This window comes from Mauremys reevesii, linkage group 2, assembly GCF_016161935.1.
Source record: "Mauremys reevesii isolate NIE-2019 linkage group 2, ASM1616193v1, whole genome shotgun sequence".
Lineage (NCBI taxonomy): Eukaryota > Metazoa > Chordata > Testudines > Geoemydidae > Mauremys > Mauremys reevesii.
The window spans coordinates 115,713,969-115,737,898 of record NC_052624.1 but is presented as its reverse complement, the minus strand read 5'-3'; the positions used below and the strand labels follow the sequence as shown (position 1 = coordinate 115,737,898).

At 44.3% G+C, this 23,930-nt stretch overlaps 1 protein-coding gene across 7 annotated transcripts in view; it reads right to left on the bottom strand.

Annotated features, from left to right (window-relative positions):
* The window catches only part of INVS (inversin), a 241,438-nt gene that overhangs the window by 68,551 nt on the left and 148,957 nt on the right, over positions 1–23,930 (bottom strand). For all 7 annotated transcript variants that reach the window (XM_039525062.1, XM_039525067.1, XM_039525060.1 and 4 more), the window contains 4 exons: positions 18,770–18,941; positions 3,839–3,994; positions 2,387–2,616; positions 645–751 (listed from right to left, as the gene is read on the bottom strand). In XM_039525062.1, coding sequence (XP_039380996.1) covers positions 645–751; positions 2,387–2,616; positions 3,839–3,994; positions 18,770–18,941 — 665 coding nt within the window. The remainder of the gene's footprint in view (positions 1–644; positions 752–2,386; positions 2,617–3,838; positions 3,995–18,769; positions 18,942–23,930) is intronic.

The following is a 23,930-nucleotide window of genomic DNA, read 5'->3' as shown; positions in this document are numbered from 1 at the left end:
AACTCCAGTTCACTTCAACAGGAGCAGGACTGGGCCCTTTATAGACATCTGTTAGTAGCTTTGTGAAAATGAACAGCTCCGTCATCTTTTAGTGACACAGTATAAGAAAAAAGAAAGAAGAATTTAATTACAGGAAGTGTATTTTGGAGTTTTTGAAATTAGGTTGTACTAAACAGAAGAACATAGGATTGAAGTGGAACAGAAAGACTCATTTCCTAACTCTAATAAGGTGAATAGGGCAAATAAAATTTAAGTAAATTTACTTTAATTCACAGTATTTCTGTTCATTTCATTGTTATTGTGTGAAGCACCAATCCTGAAAGACTTACACACATATCTAAGTTTACACATTAAGAGTAGCCTCATTGCCTTCAATGAGATTACTCACAGAGGGTAAAATACACAGAAGTCTTCTGCAGGATCAGGCTGAAAAGTACAATAGAAATTTAAGATAAAGGTTTGAACAGTCTTATTTGAAAAATAGTGTCTTCAACTGCACAATTTAACTACTCTCCAGTCCTGAGATTACACCAGTGTTTTTAGACATGTTCAAGCTCATGTTTCTCAGACAATATTTCAACATGTGACAGACAAACCAGAGTAGGTTTGCTAAATTAGAAAATAATATGTTTATTAAACTGTACCTCTCTTCATTGTTCTCCATGTGATTAGGGAAAGCATCAAAACCCAGCAGCAACTTTATAGCATCAAGGTAGCCATTATTACACAGCCAATGTAAAGCAGTCCTTCCCTATAAGCCAAACATATATGAAGTAAGAGGTTTATTAGCTGCTAACTTTGTATTCCCAAAAGAAAAATAGCATATGGTGTCATTCAGGGCTCAAATGGACCTTATGGCCAAACAAGTGGTTCCAAAATACATCTTGTCCATTAAAAAAAGAAAAAGAGTTTAACAGCAAATATCACTGAAAAGATTTTTAAAAATAGATCAGGGCCAAATTTGCAGCTGTGCAGAATTTATACTCTGCAAAGTTAGCAGAAGGAAATCTGTCTCTAAGTCTCCTTGCTGTTCCCGAAATCGTGGGCCAACTGGGGCCAAAACAGCCCTCTGTAATTTAGACTGGCCTAAGGACCAATATAAATGATGCCAGTGGATGTAGTCTTGTAGGGCCATGAATCAGATGCAGCACTGTGCACTCTGCTTCACTTTGGCAGACCCCCCAACATTCCACCTGCATAAAGTGCATTGGGGGCAGGTGGCACAGAGCTTTCCATGCCAGTTCTAAATCTCACAAGGGTTATCTTTTAGGGCAACTTTCTGCCTGCTTTGAACTACCGATGTAGCAGAAATCAATTGAAGCCATGGCCAAGGATCTGGCCTTCAGGTAATACTTTGACCACATCCTTGGCTGTCAGTGCAGCTGAACATTGCAGCTCCAAATTTCAGACCACTGTAAGTAGAATTTCCAGATATGAAAGCTCTGCAGCAAGTTTCATTAAACTGACTGTGGGATAGAAAAGTATGCCTCATATGGAGGGATAGCTCAGTGGTTTGAGCATTGGCCTGCTAAACCCAGGGTTGCAAGTTCAATCCTTGAGGGGGCCATTTAGGGAACTGGGGGAAAAATCTGTCTGGGGATTGGTCCTGCTTTGAGCAGGGGGTTGGACTAGATGACCTTCTGAGGTCCCTTCCAACCCTAATCTTCTATTATTCTATGCAGTGAGGTAAAAGGTTAACATATTAGGACAAGTTAGCTGCTGGTGTAAACTGGTACAGTTCTATTGACTCCAGTGGAGTTGTGCCAATTTACAGCAATAGAGAATTTGTCCTAGAATACAAAATCTAGTTTGGCACCAAGTTTCACTTAGTGCCTTAGGGAGGGAGCAAAGGAATATACAAGCAAACTACAATGTTCTTCTTCACCCTTAAGGGCTAGACACAGACAAATAATTGCTGCAGTTCTTTCGACAGGTTTGTTGCACCTCACTTGCTCTATCCTCACTAACACATGCTGGGGAGAGACATGGTGTGGATTATAAAATTACACTCCCTTGTTAAGTATTTAAATAAGAAAACAACAAGTAAAGAATAAGGAGTTTTTAAAAGGATAATTTTAAGACGTTAGCTTTATATGGAAAAGCCAAAGGGAAATATGGAAATGTGCATTTTCAGTTTATGGTGTATATTAAAATAATAATCTTTGATCAAGCCCTAAAAAAATGAAACATGAAGGGAAAGTAGTCTTAGGGCTGCTTTTCCTTCCTCTACAATAGCAGTGAACACAGATTCATTGTCCCACTGGTGTGAAAAGCAAGGATTAATGCCACTGTGCTGCAGAAAAGAGAAGGATATGCAGGAAGAAGACATTTTCAATTTATGCTTGGGCTGACATTAACTTAAATGACACAGTGAAGAACAACATACCTCTTTATCTTGAATATTTGGATCTGCGTTATTTTCCAGTAACACGACCATGCAGTTAATATAGCCTCCATATGCAGCACACTGCAAGGGAGTTCTACCTGCATAATCCTGTACATTTGGGTTGATTTTATTTTCTATCAAAATTTGACATACATCAGCATTTCCACCCAGAGCTGCCCAGTGAAGGGGAGAATGGCCATCTTGATCAACCAAATCTACTCTTGCTCCGCCTGTAATAGCAAAACAATATTTGAACATCAGCAATAAAAACACCAAAATATTTTTGCACATCAGAGAAAGGGGAGATTAAGCCCATGTCATCTTGGAACACCTCTGATACACAAAAGACCATGGGGTAACATTTTCAAAAGCGCCTAAGTGACTTAAAAATCCAAGTCCAATTTTCAAAAGTGACTTGGGCACTTAGGAGCTTCAATGGGAGCTAGGATACAACTTGCTGAGGTGCTTTTGAAAATCCCATTAGGTGCCCATCTATAACTTTAGGTGCCCAAATACCTTTGAAAATCTTGCCCTTAGGTGCTTGAGTCCTTTTGACTTTAAATGAGATATAGGCTTCTAAGTGCCTAAGGCATGTTTGAAAATGGAACTTAGATGCTTTTCAAAATTTTACCGCTAGCCTCACCATATTATTATGGGCTTTTGCAGTTATTTCCTTTTTCTTTACTCAAGCATGTAAAATTATTTTACCCAAATCAAATTCATTTATTTAGTGTAGTTTCCCCAAGGTGCTCTTACAACAGTTAAAAAATACAGTACAAAATCACAAAAAAGCCACAAAATATAACGATCATTGGCTCTAACCAAACCAAACCAATGACCGTCCATATAATAATACAACTATAATGATTCATATGATTCAGTCAGCCCCTGATCACCTTATGTCCACCAACTCATTGCTTCCACAAAACCAAAGAGAAAATATGAGTGTAGACTAAATGTGATGCTTCTATAAATGCTGGCAGCTAAGATGATACAACTATATCTGTGTAATATAACTATTTTCTTTTATGGTTTCTATTATTTCTAAAATTGTCTACAAAAAAACTGTTTATAATAAAAAGTCACAGGAAAAACACATTAAAGTGATTATATCAAAAAAGTTGAAGAAAAGCTGTATTTGAAACAGGTAAGCCATTTACATGTTCAAAGATGGCTATTCAACCCATTCTCACCAATGGTAAACAAAATGTAAATTGATCTCATTTATAGGAAAGAGAAAAAAATACTATGTGAGGTTTTAGGAGATTAAAGGGTACTGGAAGAGACTGGTGGGTACAGTGGGTAGAGACAATGAAATATACTATACATAAATTTTTCCCTACTGGACTAATTTTGGGCTCTTCGTTTTGTCTAGCAATATCGTTTATTTTACAACCTACCTACAACAGCATTTTAACTCTGTGAATGGATTTGTAAATTGTGACAGCTGACCTTTAATGAGTGTCTGTATCACTTCTTTGTGTCCCATTTCACAGGCTCGGAAAAGTGGAGTGTGCTTCATTACATCAGTTGCATCTACCTGTGCATTATGTTCTAAGAGCAATTTCACTGTGCTGACATGGCCAGAAAGGGCAGCAGCATGTAATGCTGAAAGAAGAGTTACAAATTAGAGAATGATAATTAGAACTGTCAAAAATAATGATTCATTTCAATAATTTTGGTAGTAGTGTGACCAGATGTCCCAATTTAATAGGGAAGGTCCCGATTTTTGGGTCTTTTTCTTATATAGGCTCCTATTACCCACCACCCTGTCCCGATTTTTCACACTTGCTGTCTGGTCACTGTATTTGGTAGAGAGAACTGCCATTCTATCATAAAACTGTGAACAGCTCAAAATATAACAAGTGACAGGCAATCACTACACTTCTCCCTTGCCACGCAAACAACACAACAAAATACATGATATAAAAAGGTGGCAGCTTTGTTACATTCTTTACTCATGCAAACACAAATTCAAACCTCACCAGAAGTTCGACTGGTTTATACTGAATTGATAGGACAGTAGCCTCTTCCTGCTGTGCACAGTATATGCTACTGCATCCTCTTTCACTATTCCTATTACTGAGTCACCCCATTACAGATAACACTGTCTATTGCTACTGCAACAAAAAGAAACACAACCCTAATTTATTTCTCTGAGATTTTCCTGCTAAATACTAGATTTTCTTTCAGACATTAAATAAACTGGTCTCATTTCACACTAACATGAGAGAAATGTTATGCAAAAGATCTTGGAGATGTGCTGCCACTGGATCTTTGTTCTGAGGAAAAGGGAGTGGAAAGTGCAGAAACCAGCTGTAACTGGCTCCTGTAGCAGTAAATACTGCATTAGAAGTATAGTGAAAATTCTTATGATATAGAAAGGAGGAGGCAGCTGAAAGCAGCTGCTTTCCTCCCATTCCAGTATTTTCTTTTTTCTGACCATTGCATGTAGTTTTGCAAATTTTATGGGGAAAGTTAAGACTGGGTGGCTAGTGTGAGTCAAGCAGGGTGATAGTAAGTGACAAAGGATGGTTTCTTTATATGACAGCAAGGGACTATCTGGATTTCCTAATGTTTGTTAACACTGTAGATACAGTAACTCCTCACTTAACACTGTAGTTATGTTCCTGAAAAATGTGACTTTAAGCAAAACGACGTTAAGCGAATCCAATTTCCCCATAAGAATTAATGTAAAGGAGGGGGTTTGGTTCCAGGGAAATTTAAACAATTTAATACTGGTACACAGTGATGACGATTGTGAAGCTTGGTTGAGGTGGATCAGTCAGAGGGTGAGATATTTCCCAGGGAATGCCTTACCGCTAAATGAACTAGCAATTGACTGAGCCCTGAAGGGTTAACTCTCACAACACTCTACAAGGCAGCAGGAAAGGAGGGAGGGCAGACAGAGACACACGCCCTGTGTGTGAGAGAGAAAAAAATGCACATTTCCCCTTTAAGTAGCTGACCCCAGGCTTAAGTACACTGCCTTGTTAATTAAATCAGCTTGCTGAGACCTGAGACAGCATCGTGTGTCCCCCCTGCTCTATGGAAGATGGGGTAAGCAGGGTGCAGGAGCAGGGGGGAGGGGGAGACACCCTGACATTAGCCCCTCTTTTCCCTCCTCCCCCCGTACAGCAAGCAGGAGTCTCTGGGAGCAGCTCCAAGGCAGAGAGTAGGAGCAGCACATGGCAGTGGGGAGAAGGACAGCTGCTGCACAGGGAACTTAGGGGAGTGGGGAGCTGATAGGGGGCTGCTGGCCCACCCTAGTTCTAACCACCCACCAGCTAGCTGCAACGGGCTGCTCTTCCTGCAAGCAGTGGAGAAAACAGGCGGCTGCCAAACAACCTTAGAAGGGACCATTTCACAACTTTAAACGAGCATGTTCCCTAACTGATCAGCAACTTAACATCAAAACAACGTTAACTGGGACGACTTTAAGTGAGGAGTTCCTGTATTTGTAAAGTAAATGTAGGGTTGTTTTTTGGGGCTCCGTTGAAACTCATTTTGAAACTTAACTCTTTTGCTAGATCATGCCATTTTGGCACAATCCCATGTTAGGAGAGAGCAAGAGCAGTGCAAGCAAGACGAATTTTGCCTCAATGGCAGGTGGAGCAACCAAATTGCTTCCTTAAAGAGATGCAGCATACTCCTCGCCAGCCAATCGTGTGACAGACCAGATTCATGGCTCTCTGCTCCTTCCCTCTGGGGTGGGGGAGGGAGGAGGTAATTTGGGAGTGGTTCCTGTGCTCCTTTGATTGCAGGGACTGCAGTTTTGCCTGCCCTTACATAGATCATGCTAGGGTGTGAAGCTCCTTTATATCCTGCCCCCATTTCACATACAGGTGTAAGCTAGAGTCTAACCCTTTGTTAACAAAGATTTTCATTTAGGACAATGCATAGCTAATAAAAGGCCGTACATTCCCATCTTCTATGGGGTACAGCAGGCAGCAAAAGGGACCAGTGAAGGGCTTGGGAATCAGGGGGGAGATTCAGTCTCGATGGGATGTTCCCACTTGCCCCAGAGACCAAATCCTTCTGCATTAAAGTCACATGGGATTGGTTCTGCAGACTCCTATCCTTTCACATTTCCACTCTGTTTTCTTACCTCTGATTCTATGCACTTTCCACCTCACTCTGGCTCAGCCCAGAGATCACAGCACAAATCGTTCAGCAGGGCCTGAGACGGCAGGAGGATGGTAAGATATTGCTTGGTTTCAAATGATGTTACTATCATCCAAAACCTCATCCCACTGGAGCTATCACCTGGACTTGAATTTGTCAAAATACAAGTTTAGCTAACCTAGATGTTTCTTCATGGAAAATCAAGCCACAAAGAGTGAAGAGATTTCACCAGATTTGCTGAAATGGAGGGCAAATGTTTTGGAGATTTGCTTGAAATATGGATTTTACGTGCTTTGGAGTGGTAAATATATATTAAAAACCTCCTAACTGTAAGAACAGTAGGAGAATGGAACAAACTGCCTAGGGAAGTCTTGGAGTCTCCTTCACTGGAGGTTTTCAAAAAGAGACTGGATCGCCATCTGTCTTGGACGGTTTAAACACTACAGCTACTTGGCAGAAGGTTAAACTAGATGATCCTTGTGGTCCCTTCTAACCTTATGGTTCTATGATTCTAAACAATCCAAATACACCTCTACCCCGATGTAACGCCATCCTCGGGAGCCAAAAAATCTTACTGCATTATAGGTGAAACTGCGTTATATCGAACTTGCTTTGATCCGCCGGAGTGCGCAGCCCCTTCCCCCCCGGAGCGCTGCTTTACCGCGTTATATCTGAATTCATGTTATATTGGGTCACGTTATATTGGGGCAGAGGTGTAGTAAGTTGAATCAGGAAGAAAATCAGTCTCAAAAGTATACTTTTAGTACATCTTTTTCCTACAAATTACTTTTCTGATGACACAAATTCTGAGTAATTTAGAATGAATATATAGATATGCACATTTATAAATGCCAATTACAGTAGATTAAACCAAATGCTTCCCTTACAAATGATCTTTACATCACTACGTGAGCTGTACTTATTTAAAATTTCATTTGTTCAGGGAGTAAAACTAGGTGCTTTTAAAAATATTCACGTGCCTCTAATGTTCTCAGGTTTAATATACATAATGCCAGATAGTGATCATTCCTGAGCTTGTGTGTCAGGGGTAGGAGGTGGAGGAAACAGAGTCCTTATTCACCCTTTGTGCTCCTGTGCAAAGAGTAGCTAGAATCCTATACCTCACATTCCTTGAATGATAGTGAAGGAGAGGTTTAGTGCTGTCTCAAACACAAGACACGCTACAAGGACCACTGCTGGGAGGTACTGCTTGCAGCACTATGCTACAAGATGTATCAATGGCCAGTCTTGTATGTGTTCCTCCAGCATCCTGCAGCATTGTGCCTGCCTCTCTTTGCCACAGGCTGAGTGCCTATGTGAACGAATGCTGATACAGTGCCCCTGTACACCCACTTACGCAGCTGTAACTCTAAAAGCTGCAATCTACTTCACAGAGTATATACACGGTCAATAAAACAAACCCTAAAGTGTGTAGCCTTAATAACTGAAATCATAGGTGCATAGTAACGATTCAAATTTTTCCACAGAACATTTACACTATACAGTCAATTTTTTAAAATACACTAATGCTTAATTGTTGGGGCTATCATGGGGGAAAAAATAATTAATTATGTACAGAAGCTTCAGTTACATTAGTGAAAAGAAGCCAAAATCACTGAAAGCTGATCCACTAGCAATTTGGGTGGGTGGTTAGATATACATGGAATTTGACAAGAATGAAGTAGGTCCCTGCTGCTTAGCAGATTTGGACGGGTCTTGATTACATGTTCTGACCCCACAATAAACTCTAGACTCTGTGTTCTGTATTGCACTCCTTATGAAACTGAAGGCAATAAGCTACTCAATAAGATAACAGATGGAGTGTATGCAATAATACAATAGAAAAAGAGCTGCTGTGTCAGCTTGGCCTGATTCTTCCCCTCCATCACTCATTCTGACGCAGGCATCTTGTTTCCCACTCTGTGCTCAATATTTTCTTGTAAGAAAATTTTCTGTGATGGAGTCACGGTGACTGAAGAGATTCTTCAGCCAGCTGGTCACAATAGACCCTTTGTTCCACCGACAGTCAGATCCCTCATCATTGTACACAGTCAGTGACGGTAGAGCTATAAAGCTGCCCCTGCAATGATCTTGCAGTGCTGATCCCTGAGAACAGTGAAATTCCTTTTCCTTGGTGTCATTTTCCTGCACAATAAGAAACATCTTGATGTTCTATCAAAGCTTTGTCCTGAATGGAGATTTTGTTCTTTATAAGTAAATGCAAAAAAACTACATTAATGCGATGTTATAGCTGAGCTTTACCCAACACAAGCACAAAAGTCAGGAAATTCAAACTTGTGGTCCCCACAGCAATCGTATCCCAGTCCCCTTAGGCTTGTGCGCTATTTTCAACCTTACTGTCCCAAAACCCATGGGAAACATACAAAGTCTTCTGAAAAGATAAGTCTGGGATAAGGGAGTGATTTCGGGGTGGTGTATTTGAGTGATCTTCTGTTAACTGGAGGCCAGATGAACTGAATATGGAAATTCTTATGCTAAAACATATAAATTCAATATGGCCAAGTTCAGATTGCTTGGGGACAAGGCGGGAATAGTGGCAGAATTTTGCACTCCTTGACTTTTAACGTGTGCAACTCAATTGTAGCTTTGCATTAATGGGTTGTTTTGGGGAGCTCTCTTTTTTTGCATTCATTTTTTTGGATTAAAATTTTTTCACCAAAACATGGAGGTTAGAAAATGGTCACACATTACTGCAATGTGCTATGTGAGACAGAAAGGACTGTAAAACAAACCATTTGACTTATCCAAGCACAAAACCCATGTCTGAATAATCTCACAAACCCAGGGGTTCCCAAACTTGGTTCGTGGCTTGTTCAGGGTAAGCCCCTGGCGGGCCGTGAGACGCTTTGTTTACCTGAGCATCTGCAGGTATGGCTGCTCGCAGCTCCCAGTGGAAGCGGTTCACCGTTCCTGGCCAATGGGCGCTGCAGGAAGTGGCACAGGCCGGGCCACCGCTTCCCGCAGCTCCCATTAATTAACTTGAGTTAATTCTGCAGTGACCTACCCTTAAATTAACTATTCTCGAGTTAGCTTGACTGAGAATGGCCATGTTATGAAATAACACTTGAGCTACACAGAGTGGTTGGATTACTGCACAGTGACTATATTAATAGCACAGAGAAATTATGCTAGCAGCTGAAGAGTGATTTCAAGCTTTAGCTTACATCCACTGATGGACCCTTCAACTCAAGTTAAGGGTCTCTGTGGATAGGACTCAAGATAGGGGAAACATTCAAGTTATAACTTGAATTAACTCTGCAGTGAAGACAAGCCTTGAAAGGTTTTTGAAAAAAGAGATTTTCTATATAGAAATTCAGGATTCTCAGTTCTGACTCTATGTATTGACTGGTGAAGTATTAAGGAAATGGAATGTGATCAACCAAGAAGGAAAGAAATATTTTTACTCAAACACTCTGTTAACACTTATCCAATGTAAATACAAGGGAAAAAAGCTCTCTCGGGAATTCAATTCCCCACACGGTAACTAAAAGAACATTCTAATATACACCTCTAAATCATCCAAGAAGCCCTTCCAACAACAATAATAGATGAGATGGGGGAAAAATAATCAGAACAAACCCTGAAAGCCAATCACTCAAAAAATCATAACCAAACCCCTCCTCCAACAAAAAGTTTTCAGACATAAACCTATTTTCCTCCTTTCCAAGCCATCTTTAAATAACAAAGTTCTGTCAGTTCAGCATGAGTATTACAAATATCATAGTCCTCTGCTTAAGAGGAGCAATCTGCCACAATGTCCAGGTCCAAAATTCCTCTCCTCTCATATTGTGCTATGCAGATTGTCTGACTTGCTGTCACCCGCCTATCTCCTACAGGTCACTGGTACATCTGTGTGTATGCGTGGATAGTTTGTAAAGCAACTTGGAATCCTTTGAGATGAAAGGTGCTGTATAAATATAATAGCAGCATATTATTATTACAAAATTGTATGACTTTTTCTATTAAATGAGATTGAATTCAGTTACTATGAGAACCATAAAAAACGGTTACTTACCTTTCTAACTGTTGTTCTTCGAGATGTGTTGCTCGTATCCATTCCATGTAGGTGTGTGCGCACCGCGTGCACGTTCGTCGGAAGACTTTTACCCTAGCAACTCAGTGGGTCGGCTGGGCGCCCCCTGGAGTGGCGCCACCATGGTGCCGGATATATACACCAGCCGACCCACCCACTCCTCAGTTCCTTCTTGCCGGCTACTCCAACAGTGGGGAAGGAGGGTGGGTTTGGAATGGATATGAGCAACACATCTCGAAGAACAACAGTTACAAAGGTAAGTAACCGTTTTTTCTTCTTCGAGTGATTGCTTATATCCATTCCATATAGGTGATTCCCAAGCCTTACGTAGGCGGTGGGGTCGGAGTGAGATGTTGCAGAATGCAAACTGCTGAGCCAAAGGCTGCATCATCTCTGGACAGACAGACCAAAGAGGCAAAGGTCCGGATAGAGGACCATGTAGTAGCATGACATAGCCCCTGGAAGGGTATGTGAGTCGGAAAGGCAGGAGAAGAAGCCTGAGCCCTGGTGAAACGAGCAGTAAGGTGGCCCGACGGAACATGGGCCAGTCACAGGAGGAGCAAATGCATGACGTCACCCAAGATGGAAAGCTCTGGGAGGAGACAGGTAGGCCCTTCATCCGGTCTGCCAATACAACGAAGAGTTGGGGGCGTACAAAAAGGCTTGTCCGCTCGACATAAAAAGCGAGCGCCCTACGGACGCCTAGGGAGGGCAAATGTGCTCCCGTTGCAATGAATGGGGCTTCGGAAGAAGACCGGAAGGAAGATATCCCGGATGATATGAAAGGTCAACAGCACCTTAGGGAGGAAGGCCGGACGTGGTCACAACCGCCCCTTGTCCTTACGCAACATAGTGTACCGTGGGTTCACTGTGAGAGCCCGAAGCTCGGAGACTTGTCCAGCCGATGCAAGGCAACAAGGAAAAAGCTGTCCCCCAGGACAGGTATCTCAGCGAGCATGTTGTCAGTGGTTCGAATGGAGCAGGCATAAGTCTGCTTATAACCAGGTTGAAGACCCAGGAGTTGGTGGGGCGGTGAACCTGGGGGCATAAATGCCCCAAGCCCTTGAGGAACCTAGAAACCACAGCGTGTGAGAATATGAAGCGGCCACTCTCCCTTGGGAGGAAGGGAGAGACGGCTGCCAAGTGCACCCTTAATGATGAACTGCGCCAGGCGCTGCTGTTTGAAGATCATAGGGAATCCCAGAGGAAATAAAATGGAACCTCTGTGGGGGAAACAGTGTGTTTCGTAGCAGCAAGAGAAAGACTGCCAGTTGGGCAGAAACGTTAACTGAGTGGAAGGCTTCCTACCACCCAGGAGAATCCTGTAGAACCGAGGCAGAACAATGTAACACGGATCGGTTCAGGCCCGCAGCAGGCATGCGGAGATGTGCAGGGATTGCAGGTCTAAGTGGTAAAGTTTGCCGTGACCCAGCGTTATGAGGTCTGGGCAAAGAGGCAGGGGAATCGGTTGGCTACCGACAGGTCTAGCGACATGGTGTACCAGTGCTGCCTGGACCACGCTGGAGCGATCATGATCAGATGCGCTCTGTCCCTGCGGAGTGTTAGCAGGACCTTGCGAACCAGCGGGAGCGGTGGGAAAAACGGACGGCAGACGGCTCGTCCATGGCATCAGAAAAACAGCCAAGATCGAGTCCTGGGGGAGGTCTTAGCATTAGCAGAACTTCTCTCTCGTTCCATTCCCGCGAGAGCGAAGTTCCGGAAATGTAATGGCTAACATCCAGAGGAATCCACCACTTGAGAGACCGGAAGGAACTGCTGAGGCGATCCGCCAGAGTGTTCCGGTCCCCAAGAGAAAGGACGCTACCAGGTCCGTCAATTGAGCTGTGCAGGAGACCCAGAGCTGGATAGCTCCCTGCCAAAAAGAGGAGGACTGTGCTCCTCCGTGCTTGTTTATGCAACGGGTGTCCGTTGTGTTATCTGTGAACACGGAGACACAAAAGCCTTGTAGGTGCTGCTGAAGCGCCTGGTACACAAGGCACACTGCTCTCAACTCCCGGACATTGATGTGCAAGGGCAGCTGTTGAGCCAACCAAAGGTCTGGAGTGGGAAACTGACCCAAGTCAGCACCCCAGTCAAGAGATGGGGCGTCCATCATGAAGGACACCGAGGGTGAGGTGGATGGAACAGCACCCCTGCACACGTCCGGGAGGGCGTCGACCCCCAGTCGAGGGAGCCTAGGATGCTCGGGGGGATTGAGGCGACCATGACCATGCTGTCTGTGGCCGGGTGGTACACTGAGGTGAGTCAAGATTAAAGTGTACGGAGGCGAAGCCTGGCATGTTCGGTTAGGCACGTGCAGGCAGCCATGTGGCCCAGAAAATCTAGGCAAGTTCAAGCCAGAGTTGCCGGGAAGGTCCGTAGACCTTGTACAATGGTTACCAACGCATGAAAGCAAGGTGTAGGTAAGCAGGCTGTGCGATACTGAAGTCCAGAGTGGCCTCAGTTAAGTGTATTCCCTGAGCGGGAATCTGGGTGGATTTCGCTATATGGATCCTCAGGCCTAAACGCAGGAATAGGACCTCGTCAACGCCCATGAGTGGTAACTTGGGCCCCGGTGGCCCCTGGAATGAGCCAATCGTCCAGATACGGAGAACGTGTATCCGACAGTGGCGGAGAGGGCGGCGACTACAGCCAGAGACTGTGAATACACAGGGGGCTGGATAGGTCAGCCAGGAGGACCGTAAACTGGAAATGACGGTTGGCCACAAACCAGAGGTACCTGCTGTGCGGAGGATAAATGGCGACGTGAAAATACGCGCCCTTCATATCGAGGGCGGCATACCAGTCTCCGGGATCCAAGGATGGGATGACGGTCCCCATGGATACCATGCGGAACTCCAGGTATATCATAACTTGTTGAGCTCCCGCAGGTCTAGGATAGGTCTGAGACCTCCCTTTACCTTGGGGATCAGGAACTAGTGGGGCTAGAACCTTTTGTCCCTTTCGACCGTGGAACCTCCTCTATAGCTCTGATGGTGAGGAGCGCCGTACCTCTTGCAAGAGGAATTGCTCGTGAGAGGGGTCCCTAAGAGGGACGAGGAGGGATAGGCTTTTGCCCGATTGGTGGTTGGGAGGACCCTGATTTTGGCCCCTTAGGGGTCCCGACCAATGCCTACGACTGCCTCAGCATCGCCTGCTGGCAAAGCCTTGTCTTTGGCTAGGCGCAGGGTAAGGGCGGCGAGGCTGGGCGGAAAGGTTGGCGGTGAGACATCGGCATGTACATGCCGAGAGGGAGTGCGTAGTGACCTCGCTGACCTTTGGGCCTTGCAGGCTAGGGCCAGTTTTGAGAACAGGCCTTTGTCATTGAAGGACAAGTCCTGTATAGTGTGTAGCAGCTGCGAGGGAAGGCTTGATAACTGGAGCCATGAAATGCACCTCGTGGCAACACCCGAGGCCAGAGCCGTGGCTGTGGAGTCCGCTACCTCCAACAAGGTGTGGAGGGAAGCTCTCGCCACTCTGAACCCTTTTTCCAGGAGGGCATCAAACTCTTGACGGGAGATCTGAGAACCCGACTCCGTAAAGTCTCCCACTAGATGACAAGGGAGCAGGGGGAAAGACGTACATATAGGTGCCCGTCGCCCCTGGAGGATACCATGCACATGCATTCGACACCCGTGCCTATGGGCGGGATAGTGGCCACCTGGAGATTCATAGTGAATGCCACCCGTCTCGGGAGGTCCTGATGGGCCCCAAGGCCGATTAAGGGAAGGGCCTAAGGAGCACGCTTCTGCCACCGCCTCATCTGGGGAGGAGGGAGATGAAAAGCCGGGGCAAGTGGGTCTTGTGCGGGCTCACGCTCCTGGACGACCTGCTGATCTGGTGGGATGTGGGAATCCGGTGGCAGAACCGGACTCCCTCCGTACCGGTCGGAGGGGGACGACTAACTGTCACCCCTCGTACCCATTGCTCTGACGGAACAGAGCGCGATGGGAGCACAGGTAGCGCGCCCAAGATGTACAGGGCAGCCACTGATGGAGGTCAGGGTCCTGTCCTGGAGCACCCGGAAGACTCTGGTGTCCACATCCGAATGGATGGCCATGGAGAAGTTAAAGCCCTGAGCGGAGTCTCCCTCTCTAGCTCATGGCGCTCGACGCGGCACCGGGAATCGGTACCGTGAGGCCTACCGGTACCGGGAGTGAGAATGGGACCTGCGACTGGAGCAATGCCGGGAGGCTGGCCGAGATCTCGAGGCTCGACGCCGGGAGTGGCTACGTGAGTCCAGTGCCTGGAGCGGTGCCGGGAGCTGGATCTGCACCGAGTGTACCAGGTCGGGAAACGGGCCGCTGATCGGTGCCGCGGGTACAACCGGTACCGATATGGGGAAACGGTGCCAGGACCGTGAACGGTGCCGGCACCGGGCTTGACGACAGGACCGAGAACATCTGCGGGACTGCGATCGTGAACGGTGCCGCTCTGTGGTGGCGACGCCGGGTGGCGTGGGCAAGACAGGCTCGCGATAGACAATATAACCCGCACCGGCGGTACCGGGGGTTAAAGCAGCGCAGGTTCTGCCCTTGCCATTAACACCCTCGCTGTGGAAATGTTTCCTGCGTGGAGGGAATAGTGAGGACAACCACAGCTCGCATCAGGGAGCGTTCAGGTGGTGGACTCGACGGCTCCTGCGTGGCCGGAGTCTACGGTGCTGATACTGTCGGTGCCGCAGCAGGTACCGGCGCCGGGCAGTGCGACGTAGTAGAGCGCTCGGGCTGCGGAGCAGGCAGCTCGGACGCAGCTTAATCGCAAGCTCGACCACGGTTCGTACCGGGGAGCTTTCCAGCACCGGACTTGACGGCTCTTGCCTGGCCGGAGTTAACGGTGCGGATATCGTCGGTGCCGCGGCAGACATCGGTGCCGGGCGATCCGACTGAGCAGCGCGCTTGGCTGTGGAGCAGGCGGCTCGGACACAGCTTCATAGCGAGCTCGACCACGGTCCGTACTGGGGAGCTTTCCAGCACCGGACACGACGGTTCTTACCTGGCTGGAGTTAATGGTGCGGATATCGTTGGTGCCGCGGCAGACATCGGTGCCGGGCGATCCCACTGAGCATAGCGTTCGGCTGTGGAGCAGGCGGCTCGGATGCAGCTTCATAGCGAGCTCGACCACGGTCCGTATCGGGGAGCTTTCCAGCACCGGACTCGACGGCTCTTGCCTGGCCGGAGTTAATGGTGCGGATATTGTCAGTGCCGCGGCAGACATCGGTGCCGGGCGATCCGACTGAGCATAGCGCTCGGCTGCGGAGCAGGCGGCTCGGACGCAGCAAGGATATTGTGCCTCTTCATCCTCCAGGCCGAGTGGACGTCGGAGCCAGCGACGGTCGGCGCCGAGAGGCCTTGGCGGTACCGGCGATCCGGTGCCGAGGGAGCGCTCCTTGAAGATTAACCAGCGCTCGGTGCCGAGAGCGGAGGAGCAAGAGCTGCCTCCCTCAGGAGCTGTTTGAGACGAAAGTCCCGCTCTCCTTTGATCTCGGATTAAAGACCTCACAAATGCGGCACTTATCTATGAGGTGAGATTCCTCGAGGCACTTAGGAGAGGATCTCTTGTCGGCATCGGCTTGTGGCCGGCCGAGCATTATAAAACCCTGTGGACCGGGCATCGGACCCGGCACCGGGTGAGGGGAAGGGGATAAACCCCGAACCCCTGTGAAATAAATACTATACTACAAACAAATAAGGTTAACTACAACTATAAACATCTGAACTATATACTTAACGAGAGAAACTACGAGTAGCTAGGGAAGTGGAGGTCAGCTAAGCCGCGCTCCACTGTTCCAACGACCAACACGGGCGGTAAGAAGGAACTGAGGAGTGGGTGGGTCGGCTGGTGTATATATCCGGCGCCATGGTGGCGCCACTCCAGGGGGCGCCCAACCGACCCACTGAGTTGCTAGGGTAAAAGTCTTCCGACCAACGTGCATGCGGCGCGCACACACCTACATGGAATGGATATGAGCAATCACTCAAAGAAGAACCTTGAACTTCATGACTTTTGTGTGTTTTAATTCTGAACCACTGTGATACTTTCATTAAGCTTTTTGCATTGATTAGATAATAGGATGTAAAAGACCTGTTGGGTTACCACATTTAACTGCTTGCATTGTCACAGTTTTTAATACATTAATCCTACTAATATTATATGTATCCTATTGATGGTTTTCATGCTGATGACTCAACTACTTCACTGGGTAGTTTATTATATTACCTACAAGTTTTCTTCAGCTATTGAGAAATGTTTATTTATATTCAAGCTGCAATGTTTCCATTTTTAGTAGGGTTGTCGATTAATTGCAGTTAACTCATGTGATTCACTCAAAAACTTAATTGTGATTAAAAAAATTAATTGCAATTAATCACAGTTTTAATCGTACTGTTAAATAACAGAATACCAATTGAAATGTATTAAATATTTTTGGATGTTTTTCTACGTTTTTAAATATATTGATTTCAATTACAACACAAGTACTGCAATGCAATCTCTTTGTTATGAAAGAGCAACTTACAAATGTAGATTTTTTTGTTACATAACTGCTCTAAAAAACAAAACAATGTAAAACTTTAGAGCCTTCAAGTCCACTCAGTCCTACTCCTTGTTCAGCCAATCACTAAGACAAACAAGTTTGTTTACATTTACGGGAGATAATGCTGCCTGCTTTTTATGTACAATATCCCTGAAAGTGAGAACAGACGTTCGCATGGCACTTTCGTAGCCAGCATTGCAAGGTATTTACATGCCAGTTATGGTAAACATTCGTATGCCCCTTCATGCTTCGGCCACCATTCCAGAGGGCATGCTTCCATGCTGATGATGCTTGTTAAAAAAATAATGCATTAATTAAATTTGTGACTGAACTTCTTGGGGAAGAATTGTATGTCTCCTACTCTCTTTTACCCGCATTTTGCCATATATTTCATTACATAGCAGTCTCGGATGATGACCTAGCACATGTTGTTCTTTTTAAGAACACTTTCACTGCAGATTTGACAAAACACAAAGAAGGTACTGTGAGTTTTCTAAAGATAGCTACAGCACTCAACCCAAGGTTTTAGAATCTGAAGTGCCTTCCAAAATCTGAGAGGGACGAGATGTAGAGCATGCTTTCAGGGGTCTTAAAAGAGCAACACTCCGATGGCGAAACTACAGAACCTGAGCCACCAAAAAAGAAAATCAACTTTTCTGCTGGTGGCATCTGACTCAGATGATGAAAATGAACATGCACCAGTCTGTACTGCTTTGGATGGTTATTGAGCAGAACCTGTTATCAGCATGTATGCATGTCCTCTGGTACAGTGGTTGAAGCAAGAAGGGACATATGAATCTTTAGTGCATCTGGCACATAAATATGTTGCGATGCCGGTTACATGCGAATGCCTGTTCTCACTTTCAGTTGATATTGTAAACAAGAAGAGGGCAGCATTATCTCCTGCAAACATAAACAAACTTGTTTGTCTGAGCAATTAGCTGAACAAGAAGTAGCACTGAGAGGACTTATAGGATCTAAAGTTTTACATTGTTTTATTTTTGAATGTAGTTTTTTTTTTGTACATAATTCTACACTTGTAAGTTTAACTTTCATGATAAAGATATTTCTCTACAGTACTTGTATTAGGTGAATTGAAAAATACTATTTCTTGTGTTTTTTACAGTGCAAATATTTGTAATAAAAATAAATATAAGTGAGCAGTGTACACTTTGTATTCTGTGTTGTAACTGAAATCAATAGATTTGAAAATGTAGAAAATATGCAAAATTATTTAAATAAATGGTATTCTTTTATTAACGGTGCAGTGTTTAACATGCATTTTTTTAATCGTGAGATTAATCGCGATTAATTTTTTAATTGCTTGACAGCCCTAATTTTTAGTTTTTAGATAGTTATTACTTATTTTACCCTTCAAAACTACAGAAAGCATCTCCCTTCTAATATTAATGTTTATTTAATATTTGTGTAGTGTAATATCTCCTTTTTCTCAATTGGTTCTCAAACAGAAGAACTGCTCTAATCTGCACAAAAAAAAGTTCTCTCCTCATATTGAAGACTCTGGGACTGCTAATGTGTAAAGTTAAGCCCATGTATAAATGTTTGTAGGATTTTACCTAAGTGTATAAAATGACTAATGATTGTTTCTAGCAGCTTTTTTAACCAAATGCAAGCATCTAATAGCTCTTTACTGTAAAGCAAGCCTTACCTGTGCCAGCATATTTATCTGCCATGTTGATATCAATGTCCAATTTTAAATTCAGCATAGTCCTGATGACATCATCACTGCCTTTCCCAGCTGCCCACATAAAGGATGTTCTTCCCTCAAGGTCTGAGTCATCTTTCACAGAGGGATGTTTCAAAAATACTTCAACTGTTTCCTGCAGAAAAACTTCACTGAATAAGAATGCCATTGAAATTAACATAAAAAGAGTCTGTAATGACAGAAGAAACTATTGTTTTGTTTTAATTAGCAGTTTTTGATTAAGAAGCAAAACAAGGCTTCATTTTTTCCTTTTTAAGGTTATATATAATATGTCTCATAACATTTCTAGCTTGTAATATCATCACTTATATAGTGTTGGAGGATTCTCAATCCTGATCATTGTGTTATTCTGTTACTATGGCTATTTCTTGTTTATAACACCCATGGCTATGTCACAGTTATGAATACACTGGTCTTATTCTGGTTTCACTTAATTTTCTGTGACTTGAATTTTACTGTCAAGCATCATGCATACATCACTAGAATGCACAAGATGTACAATCGCTGTGAGGGAAATGATGGGAAAACATTACTAGAAATAACCATGCAGACAAACAGCAGAGCAATTCAAGAAAAAAAAATTCCTCTTCTTTTTTCAAATTTGGATACTACTTCACATGAATAGAATTTAATTTTTCAAAGACCACTAAGTGATCCTATAATAGTTTCACTGTATGAGAGGTAACATCTTTAGAGACAAAACCACTATTTCTAATAGTAAATAAAATAATCAGATTATTAAATTACTAAAATATAGTACATCAGAAGGATGAGAAAAGTCATAAAAGCTTAGCCCAGGCTTTCCACTGTGTAATCGACACACTAGACCCTCTCTTTAAATCAAAGAAAAAACTCCTGCATCTCTTCCTCGGGTGATGCTTTGGTTTTAAGCTGTCAGTGATGTAAGACCTTTCTAATTCACCTCCCAGCATCACTAATTCCACTACAGTTTCTAAAATAGCAAATTACAAGAAACAAAACAGTCTAAAACACAGAAGAATCACCCTTCGCAGCTCTCTAAGCCAGGTATATGTGCTCTGAGCTCACAGGACCCCACCAGCCGAAAGCCAGCAAGTTATATTATTCCTATGGCCAGGTCTAGAGTACCACTTACTTCAGTATAACTTACATTGCTCAGGGGTGTGAATAAGCCACCCACCTTAGCAACGCAAGTTACATCGACCTAAGTGCCAAGTGTGGACAGCACTATGTGATCAGTAGACCTTCTCCAGCCAACGTAGCTACCGCCTCTGGCAGAGGTGGATTTATTATACTCACAGGAGAGCTCTCCCCTATAATCATAGAGAGTCTTCACCATATGCGCTATAGCAGCTTCTAGTGTAGCCTAGCCCTACATCAAACACAAGTTGTTTGGCTCAATACTCGAGTAACTGGGTGAAATTTAAGGGACTGAGGGTCAGACTACATGGTTGAATGAATCATAGAATCATAGAATATCAGGGTTGGAAGGGACTTCAGGAGGTCATCTAGTGTATAGTCCAACCCCCTGCTCAAAGCAGGACCAATCCCCAACTAAATCATCCATCCAGAATGGTCCGTTCTGATCTTAAACTCTATGAATTTATGATTCTAACTTGCAGAACAACAAGGTCTACTTTCCAAATAAACCCACTCATTTAACCTGATGCTGGTTCTGTAGTTAATGCCTGTAGTAAAGGAAGGGGTAGTAAGGTTTCTTTCAAACAGCTCATAAGGGGCGGGGGCCAATTTCATGCCCGGAGCGCCCCCGCCCGGGATGCCGGCGCGGAGAGCAGCGCTGCTGCGGGCATGACTGGGTCCGCTGTCCGCGCTCGGCTGCGCTGCAGCCCGGCTCCGCGCAGCTGCAGGCGGTCCGCGTCCGGCGGTTCGCTGAGCTCTGCCCGCGGTGCTGCTCAGGGTTCAGGCGAGAGCAGCCGACCAGCACGTCCGTCGCGCCGGCTGCGGGCCGCGCAGTCCCGTCGGGGCTCCGGTGGACTCCCTCCCGACGACATGCGGCAGGTCCACCGGCCCAGCCTGCCGCCCCCCTGGGAAAGGGCCGCCCCAGGCGGGTGCTTGCCCCGCTGGGCTCTAGAGCCGCCCCTGCTTTCAAAAGATCAGTTTGGGAGAGGGAACTATGGACCCAGAAGGATTCTGTCCCGGAACCCTTGGAGGGCCAGTACAAATGTTGGGTATTTGATAGTACGTAAATACCTCTTAATGGGTAGATACATTACAAGTGGCAAAGTGTAAAATACTTACATTTTTATTTTTGATCAGTTTGTCTATGCTAAATGAATTACCAGGTGAAGACGTAAGGAAAAAAAAATGTTAAAAGGTACCTCTGTGGAAATAATTAAAAAAAGTTTGCATTTAGGGCAGTCAGGAATGGGTCTATACCAGTGAGTTCATCTTGGTTTCCTGAGCTCTCTGCACAGTGAGTAAGCTACCTTTTGAGTTCAACCTAATGTATTCCAGTAGCTCCTGAAACCGGGAAGGAGCTGATGGAGCTGTATTCTGAAAGGAGGGTTTGTAGCTTGGTAGAAGATGAGATGGGCCACTTGAACCTGGCTCTCTGTACAGATAACACCAATAGCAACAGAGCTCATTTTTGAAAGAGAACTGTGCTCACTAAGGATAAATCATCTTAGTGCCATCACAGAGCAGGGGCAAGCTGGTAATGAACAGGATGTTGAATGTATGCATCCCTGAATGAGGCTCGAGAGTCATTATTCTAATAACATAAGAAGGGCCATACTGGGTCAGACCAATGGTCCGTGTAGCCCAGTATCCTGTCTCTGACAGTGCCCAATGCCAGAGGCTTCACAGGGAATGAACAGAATAGGGCAGTTATCAAGTGGTTCATCCCTTGTTCTCCACTTCCAGCACTTACAGGATTAGTACACCCAGAGCATGGGGTTGCATCCCTGATCATCTTGGCTAATGTCTAGTTCTTTTTTGAACCCACTTATAATTTTGGACTTCACAACATCCCCTGGCAATGAGTTCCACAAGTTGACTACGGGTTGTGTGAAGCAGTACTTCCTTTTGATTGTTTTAAACCTGCTGCCTATTAATTTCATTGGGTGATCCCCGGTTCTTGAGTTACATGAAAGAGTAAATAACACTTCCTTATTTACTTTCTCCATACCATTCATGATTTTTTAGACCTCTGTCATAACCTCCCTTAGTCGTTTCTTTTCCAAGCTGAAAAGTCCCAGTCTCTCCAATCTCTCCATACCCTAATAATTTTTGTTGCCTTTCTTTGTACCTTTCCCAATTCTAATATATCTTTTTTGAGATGAGGCAACCAGAACTCAAGTATGCAAGGTGTGGGCATACCATGGATTTAAATAGTGGCATTATGATATTTTCTATCACATTAATTATACACTATCATACCTTTCCTAATGGTTTCTAACATCCTGTTCACTTTTTTGACTGTAGCTACACATTGTGTGGATGTTTTCAGAGAACTATTCACAAAGACTCCAAGATCTCTTTCTTGAGTGGTAACAGCTAATTTAGACCCATCATTTTGTATGTATAATTGGGATTCTGTTTTCCCAATGTGCATTATGTTGCATTTATCAACATTGAATTTCATCTGCCATTTTGTTGCCCAGTTACCCAGTTTTGTGAGACCCTTTGTAATTTTTCAGTCTACTCTGGATTTAACTATCTTAAGTAATTTTGTATCAGCTGCAACTTTTGCCACCTCATGGTTTACCTCTTTTTCCAGATCATGTATGAATATGTTGAATGGTACTGATCCAAGTACACATCAATGAGTATTTATCGCTCTGTATTCTGAAAACTGACCATTTATTCTACCCTTTCTTTCTTGTCTTTTAACCAGCTACTGATGTATAAAAGGATCTTCTCTCTTATGCCATGACTGCCTACTTTTTTCATCCACTTGATCACCCTTCTCCACGTTTGTTGACACTCACCAAAAAATTCCAAAAGACGGGTGAGGCATGATTTCTCTTTACAAAAGCCATGTTGACTCTTCCCCAACAAATTGTGTTAATTTATATGTTTAATACTTTTGTTCTTTACTACAGTTTCAACTAATTTGTCTGGTACTGAAGTTAGGCTTACTGGCCTGTAATTGACAGAGTTGCCTTTTTTTAAAATTGGCGTCACGTTAGCTATCCTCGAGTCATCTGGTACAGAAGCTGATTTAAGTGATAGGTTACGTATCACAGTTAGTAGTTCTGAAATTTCAACTTATTGCTGTTTAATTCTTCAATTTGTTCCAAAACCTCCTCTAATGACACCTCAATCTGGGACAGTTCCTCAGATTTATCACCTAAAAAGAGTGGAAATCTCCCTCACATCCTCTGCAGTGAAGACCAATGCAAAGAATTGATTTAGCTTCTCCGCAATGGCCTTCTCTTCCTTGAGCACTCCTTTAGCACCTTGATCATCCAGTGGCCCCACTGACTGGCAGGCTTCCTGCTTCTGATGTATTTAAATTTTTTTTTGCTGTTAGTTTTGTGTCATGTGCTAGTTTCTCTTCAAATTATTTTTTAACCTGCCTAATTATACTTTTACACTTGACTTGACAGCGTTTATGCTCCTTTCTCTTTTCCTCTGCCTCAGGTTACCTTTAGCATGAGCAAATTAGAAATCAGACTTGTGACCCTGAAAGGCCAACTCAGTATATTATGCTGCATCAGGGATACATTTTTGAGAGGATAAACTAGAGCAACAATTTTAAAAGTAAGGGAGGAGAGGCAGCTGTACAAGTAGGCTCTACTTAGAATGCAGCTTAGACCTATCCCGGTTTTTAAGTAAGCATGTAAAGGCAAGAACTAGTTTGCATGGTTTAACAAAGAGATTATAAGTACATAAACAAAAAAGTCATAATTAAAATTGAAAGAGTCGGGAAGATGCAGAAGTGAAGACTAGGTTCAATCAATGTACTATGTAGGCCACATAAGAGACTGACCACTGAGGCAAAAATGTGAGAGAGGAGCATAGAAACTTAGGAAGGCCATCATACCTGAAACATATTGAAAGGAAGCAAGAGGAAAGGATAAAAAAGAAAGTGAATCACAGGAGACATTTAACACAAGACATGAGGAACGATGAAGGCGCTAAACGAGGTTATTTTAAAGAC